This window comes from Hirundo rustica, chromosome 17 (genome assembly GCF_015227805.2).
Source record: "Hirundo rustica isolate bHirRus1 chromosome 17, bHirRus1.pri.v3, whole genome shotgun sequence".
Classification (NCBI taxonomy): Eukaryota; Metazoa; Chordata; class Aves; order Passeriformes; family Hirundinidae; genus Hirundo; species Hirundo rustica.
Window position 1 is genome coordinate 12,383,405 of NC_053466.1, and position 6,794 is coordinate 12,390,198.

Consider the following 6,794-nt stretch of genomic DNA (forward strand, 5'->3'; position numbering starts at 1 on the left):
TGGGCCTTGGCTTGGAGTACCCAGTGGTACTGGGGGATCCTGAGGAGCTTGGGGGGGCCATTGGATGGGGTCCCTGGTGGTGCTGGGTGTATCCATGAGCTTTAGGGGAGCATGGGATGGGATCCATTATGGCACTTGGGGCTATCCATGGGTTTGACAAGCGGTTCCCAGTGGCACTGGGGGTACCACTGGGGTTTGGGGGGGGTCTCTCAGTGTCTCACAGCACCCATGGATGGAGGTCCTTTGGTGCAGAAAACACCCACAATGTGGGGCAGGGCAGCCCCCTGAGCAACACCAGCCTGGGGGGCCACACCAAGCACCCCCAGTACCACCCTCCCACCCCGAGAGGGGCCCAGGCTTTAGCATATTAAATATTTAATTGGCAGCAAAGGCACCCGCTGGGCTCATCAGGAGCAATTAAGCCCCCCCCCCCACCTCCCAGAGCCCACCCAGAGCCCCCAGCAGCACCACAGCACCATCCTGGGGACCCATCACAGGATGGGGGGCTCCCACCTTCCCCTCCCTGCTCTCAACCCCCCCAGGGCACCCCAAAATGGGGTGGGGGAGAGAGCTGGGAGCCAGGGGGAGCAGAACCCCCCAGCAGGGCCAGGGCAAGGCAGGAAGCCCCTGGGGGTGCAGGGAGACAGCCCAGGCACGGCCCCCAATCACTGCAGGGGGGAGATCTTCAGGGGAATCATTATCCGTGATTCCATGGTCCGGATCAGCGGGACTGGGGAAGGAAGGAGAGAGAGGTGAGGGCAGAGGGTCCCCAGCACGGGCAGAGGGTCCCCAAAGTGGGTGGGGGTCCCGCTCACCGGTGTAATAAACGTTCTCATCCCAGCCCCTCTTCCTCCAGGCCGCATTCCTCGTCTCCTCCCGGGACTGCAGATCCCTGTAGGCTGTGGGAAGAGGACGGGACTGGCACCCTGAGCCCCCCAGCCCCTAGGCCAGGAGTCCCCCAGGGTGGCACCCCTTACCCCAGAGGTGATGCACCACGTAGAGCTCCCCGATCTGGGAGAAGAACCCCCCGACTGCCTCCTGGTTCTCCTGGCGGTACTTGATGGCCCGAGCCCTGCACAAAGCAGGGGACACATAAAGGACCCGCCCCAGGGGTCCCTCCTTCTCCAGAGGGAGCTTTTCCCACCTTGGATCCCTCCATGCTGGGAAACCAGTGCTTACCAGTTGTTGCCCCACTCGATCATGGTCCCTGGCTGGAAACGGGAAAAGTAAACCAGTCAGAACCCCCTGCTCGCCCAGCTTGGGGTCTCCTCATCCAGGAAGGAGGAATCTGGGGGGCTTCCCCCCAAAACCTGGGGTACCCCCCACCCTGAGGCACAGGCTGATCCCCACCTTCAGCTTGTAGGACCTCAGCTCGTAGATGTTTGGTCCCTGGCGTGGCCGGGGCTCATTCCAGAAGCTGAATTCCAGGAGCAGCTGGTTCCTGCGGGACAGCAGCATCCGGCTCCTCTCCTTGCGGAAGTCCAGGTACTCCTGGGGACAGCCCCAGCCGGGGGTTTCGGGGTGGGGGCGACGCGGGCCGGGGGTGTCGGGCACAGGGGTGTCACCCCCACCCCGGTGGTACCTTGTTCTGCCTGAGCTTGTTCATGCAGTCCATGAGCGCCGGGTATCCGCCCGAGAAGCGCCACAGGTGCACTGCAAAGAGGGTTCTGGGGTGGGGAAGGGGAGCAGCACCCCAAAATCCCACCAAAATCTCTGCCTTTGGCAGCAGAGGCCCCAGGAGCTGCTGCCTGCCCTCACCTGCCTGGTCCTGCTCGCCGTACCACGTGTTCCAGTTGCCCACCAGGTCACAGGGGTAGTCGGGGTCCGAGTGGAGCTTGGGCAGCACCTCTTCTCTGCGGGGATACAGAGGGGGGCAGTGGGGTGGGGGGAAGCACCCCAAAACCCTCCCAGTGCCCCTCTTTGCCCTCCCAGGGTTTGCCCAAACAGGATCTGGTGCAGCCTGGGGGATGCATCCATTTCACAGGGAGGGAAACTGAGGCGCAGAACAGGGACACAGATCCACCCAGGAGCTCCAGGAGCTCTGCACGGGCCCTCCTGCCTCTCTCACTCCAGAACAGCACCCCAACATCCCGCTGGGATGCTGGGAAGCCCCCTCAGTGTGCTCACGTCAGCTTGTTGTAGGCTTCCAGGCACTCCGGCTTCACATTGTGAACTGCAGGGACAGGAGAGAGGGGCTGGGGACAGGGGAAGGAAAGGGAAGGATCCAGGAATGGGGGTCCCAAGGGGTGAGGGGTGCACCCCATCTGTGCCTGCCTTCTACCCAGCAGGAGCACTCACACTGGATCTTGTAGAGGTTGCTGGTCTCCTTCTTGGAGAGGAGGTTGGAATGTGCGTCCTTGCGGGGATCCACCTTGTGCACGAAGAGGGAGCGGAACCAGCTGCCCTCGGCATCCCTGGAGTACCCCCTGTGGACAGCGGGGCAGGGGAGACACCGGGAGTGACCGGGAATGGCCAGGAATGACCGGCTGCATGGCAGAGCGGGATCCAGAGGCCTCACTGCCAGTCCTGCGGGCAGCTGGACTCCATCGTCCGGCTTCCAGGGAGCCCCGGGACTTCACTGCCTTCCGCTCAGCTCATCCTGGGAGCCCTGGCCCCGTGCTGGGGTGTCTGCCCCCCAGTTCCAGTCTGTCCCCCCGAACTCAGAGGGGTTTTGGCTTTGCTGCCCAACTGAGCGAGGACACTGATGTGGGGGTGTGGGACAATGGGGAGAGCCCCCATGGGAGCCCCCTCAGCCCCAGTGGCCTCTCCAGCGACAGTGACCCCTCCATGGGCATGGGGACATGGGGCAATGGGGGCATCCCCCCAGTGGGTCCCCTTCACCCAGGGGCTGCTCCGGTGCTGGTGACCCTTCCACGGGCAAGGCAACAAGGGGACATGGGGCGATGGGAGCAGCCCCCCAGCCTGTCCCCCGGGGCTCCCCGGCAGCCCCAGGGTGGCTCCGGTGCCCCGGAGAAGGTCGGGTTCCCCGCCAGGGCAGTGGCGGGGGGGGGGGAACGGGGCCGCTCGGGTCCGAGCTGCGGCCAGACCTTTGTCCCCAGCGAGGCAACGACCGTGGGGCCACTCTGGGGGCCGCCCGCGGGGTCCGGGAGAGCCGCGGGCTCCGGGGAGGGCTCAGGGGGCTCAGGGACGGGGGGTGCGGGGTCCCCGCCCGGGGGGATGCAGGAAGCGGGGGGCTGCGGGGTCCGGAGGGGATGAGGGGTCCAGGGGGGTCAGGGTAGCGGGGTGTGGGTGTCCCGGCCCGGGGAGATGCAGGGTCCGGAACCCCGGGAGGATGCGGGGTCCACGGGGGAGGATCAGGAAGCCCAGGGGGGCGGCGGTCCTCTCCCGGGAGATGCGGGGAGCGGGGCGGATGCGGGGACAAGGGTGGGGATCAGGGGTCTCAGAAGGGGAGATACGGGTGTCCCGGCCCGGGGGGATGCGGTGTGTCCGGGGGGAATGCGGGGTCCGGGGGGGAATGGGAGGGCTCCGGGGAGCAGGGTGCGGGTGCCCCCGCCCGAGGGATGAGAAGAGCGGGGAAGATCTGGGCCTCAAGGGCTCAGAGGTGAGGTCCCCGCCCGGGGATGATGCGGGGAGCAGGAGGGATGCGGGGTCCGGGGGAGCTGCAGGGTCCAGGGGGGAGGAGGATGCGGGGCGTCCCCGCCGGGGGAGATGCGGGAAGCGGGGTGCGGAGCCCGGGGGAGGATGAGGGATCCGAGGATGCCGCGGGGGCTCTCAGGGCGGGGGTTCCAGGGCTCCCCGCCCGGGGGGGTCCCCACTCACCGCGCGCCCCGCGGGGCCGCACCCGCGCCCCCGCCCCGCAGCCGCCGCAGCGCCGCGCTCCCGCCGCGCGCTCCCGCCGCCATCTTCCGCACCGGGGCGGGGCCGCGCGCGGCGCGTGCCCACCGGGCCCCGCCCCCTCGGCCCCGCCCCGCCCCCTCAGAAGCTGGCCTGCAGCAGCGTGATTCTGATTGGCCGCCCGGCCACACCTTCGCGCGCCCGGCCGCGCCCACCCGCCCCCGCCCGCCGCCGCCGCGACGCCTCATTGGATGGCGGCGCGGGGGCGCTGCCCGAGGGCCCGGCTGCGTTCGGTAGCCAATCAGAAGAGGAGGTTGGAGGGGCCGGTGGCCGATTGGTCCCGATGTCTCGCTCCGGCGGGGGCTGCGGGGCCGCCTCAGGGGGGCGGGGCTTCCTCGGGCTCCGCCCTGGAGAGGCGGGGTCAGAAAGGGCGGGGCCTCGTGGCCGAGGGGCGTGGCCGGGGCGCGGCGGGGTCTCACCTGCGGGCTCGGGCTCGGGGGGTCCCCGCGGTCCCCCCGGCGTGTCCCCGGCCCTGGGGGGACATCCCCGCACCGGGGGCTCCTCCTGGGCTGCAGACACCTGAGGGAGGGCACAGGGAGCGCTGCTCCGGCCGGACCCGCGGCGTGCCCAGAGCCGCTCCTGCCCCAGGCTCCCCCCTACCCATAGCCCCCCTCTGCTCACAGCCCCCCTCTGCCCCATTGCCCCTTCTCTCTACCCCAGAGCCTCCCCACTAGGCCGATAGCCCCCCCATCTGCCCCATTGCCCCCCCATTTTGCCCCATAACCCCCTCCCTTCTCTCAGTCCCCCCGCTCTGCCCCATAACCCCCCTCACCAGACAGGTCTGCACCACAATCACCCCAGCACTTGCCCCCCTCATATTTCCCCCTACAGTAGTAGTTCCAATTCCCCCCAGATCTCACCTCGCTGTGGGGCATTGCAGGGACTGGGGGGCAGCAAGGAGGGGGCACGGGTGGGTCCCCGAGCCCCTCACCCGGGCAGTGCGTGGGCAACGGAGGCGAGGGAGGATCCGCAGCCCGGGTTTCCTGGAGTGTCTGCTGGGAGAGGGAGCGAGGGGAGCTGGGAAGGGAGAAAACAGGAGTCAAAGGGTTAAGACCCCGCCAAAGGCTCTGTGACCACCACAAAACCTCTGCGACCCCCTCCCCAGATTCCTCAAACCCTCTCAGTCCCTGCCCAAACTCTCCAACCTCCTCCTGCAGCCTGGGAACCCCCAAACCCCTCAAAAGCCAGGCCCTCTCTGTGCCCCCCACCATGGACCCGGAGCCCCGGTGCCCCCCGTGCCCCACTCACCCGGGCAGGGGCGATGCCCCCCGGCGCAAGGCACAGACCCAGGCGTGCATTTCCTCGGGGGTCTCAGCCCCCAGGCAGTATGTCCGCATCCCGGGATGTTCAGCCTGGAGATGGGGGGATCCTCGGTGGACGGGGCTCAGATGTCCGGGTCCCGTCCCCCCACCCAGGGATCTGGGGCTGACCGTGAAGAGGAACTGGGGGGCGCGGGGGGCGCGGGGGGCCGGGGGCAGAACACGGATCTCGTAGCCGGGCAGGGGGAGGCCACCCCGCACTTGCTGCTCACTGCTGTCTGGAAGGCAGAGGAAGGTCACAGTGAGGGGCCCCAGAACCTCCATCTGCACCCCAAGATCTCCAGTACAATCAGGGGGGTGGTGGGGACCTCCTCTGAGTTCCATCAGATGTCCCCAGACCTCCCGGGCCCCCCCAGACCTTAGACCCCCCCCCCCCAACTACCCCTTCAACCCCCCAGGGACCTGCAGCTCCCCAGAGACTCCCGACCCTGCCAGAATCCCTGATCCGTCCAGAGACCTCAAGAATTCCCAATGCTCCTGAGACCCCCAAACGCCCCAGGGATCCTTGATCCCACCGGGATTCCTGACCACCCCAGAGACCCCCCAGTCTCCCAGGATTCCTGGTCCTCCAAGGACTGCCCAGCACCCCAGGACTCCTGAGCCCCCCGGGAACCCCCAGTGACCCAGGGACACCCCGGGATCACAGACGCCCCTGCCCCCCCTCACCCCGGTAGTAGTAGAGGCAGAGATCCACCAGTACAAACCAGCGGCGCTTCCAGAGCCGCAGCCCCGAGCTGTCCTGAGAAGAGGGGGGGGGGACGGGGGCTGAGCCCCTGCAGCCCATCCGCGCCCGGGACCCTCTGTTGCCCCAGACCCCTCAATCCCTTCTGATCCCCCCAACCTCCTCAGCTGTGCCAGACCCCCAAACCCCATAACCCCCCGGCACCGTCTTCCATCCCAGACCCCATAACCGCCCCACACTGCCCGGTCCCACCAAATGTCTCTGATCTCCCCAAACCACATAACCCTCCCTCACCACCCACTGACTCCCCCAATTCCCTCTGATTTCCCCCCCAAGCCCCATATCCCCGTGACCCCCTGACACTCCAGACCCTCCCAACCCTGTACACTCTCCGACTCCTCCCCAGCTCCCCAGGTTCCTCGAAACCCACAAATCCCCCAGAATCCCGCACCTCAAACCCCATTCAGCCCCCGAACCCCCTCCCCAGCCCTCCCCGCGCCCCCTGCCTCACCTGCTTGTGCAGCCAGCCCTGCATGGCCGGGGGGGTGCGGGGGTCCCTCCGCAGCGCCTGCTCCCCCTTCCCAAAGGCGTGGACCCTCGGCACAGGCCGGCAGGGCTGGGCAGGGGGGTCACCCATGGCGGGGGGCCAAGGAAGAACCCCCAGCACCCCTACAGCCCCCCAAGCCGCCAGGGTGTCTACCCGCCCTCCTGCCCCAATTTATCTTTGTACCCCACAATGCCCCCCCAGCTGCCCAGAGCCCCCCTCTTGCGCCCCGTAAGTCCCTATGGAGTATCAGGAAGCCAAATACCCTCCCCAGCCCCTACATCCCCTGCCGTTCCCCAGTTTCCCCCTCATGTCCCCCACTCCCTTCGCCCACCTGGGTGCGGGGTCCAGCGGGGGCTGGGTCCCGGCGGGCGGAGTTGCCGCCTTCTGCCAT

The 6,794-nt window shown here is 68.1% G+C and overlaps 1 protein-coding gene across 1 annotated transcript; it reads right to left on the reverse strand.

The window, feature by feature from the left end:
- Positions 1–444: 444 nt before the first annotated feature.
- Positions 445–3,863, reverse strand: NIPSNAP1 (nipsnap homolog 1). The gene is made up of 10 exons (XM_040080941.2): positions 3,781–3,863; positions 2,299–2,426; positions 2,128–2,173; positions 1,759–1,853; positions 1,583–1,653; positions 1,351–1,491; positions 1,180–1,211; positions 978–1,072; positions 816–899; positions 445–730 (listed from the first exon to the last, which is right to left on the reverse strand). Exons 1-10 carry the CDS (start codon positions 3,861–3,863, stop codon positions 666–668), a joined length of 840 nt encoding a protein of 279 aa, XP_039936875.1. The 3' UTR covers positions 445–665.
- Positions 3,864–6,794: the final 2,931 nt, after the last annotated feature.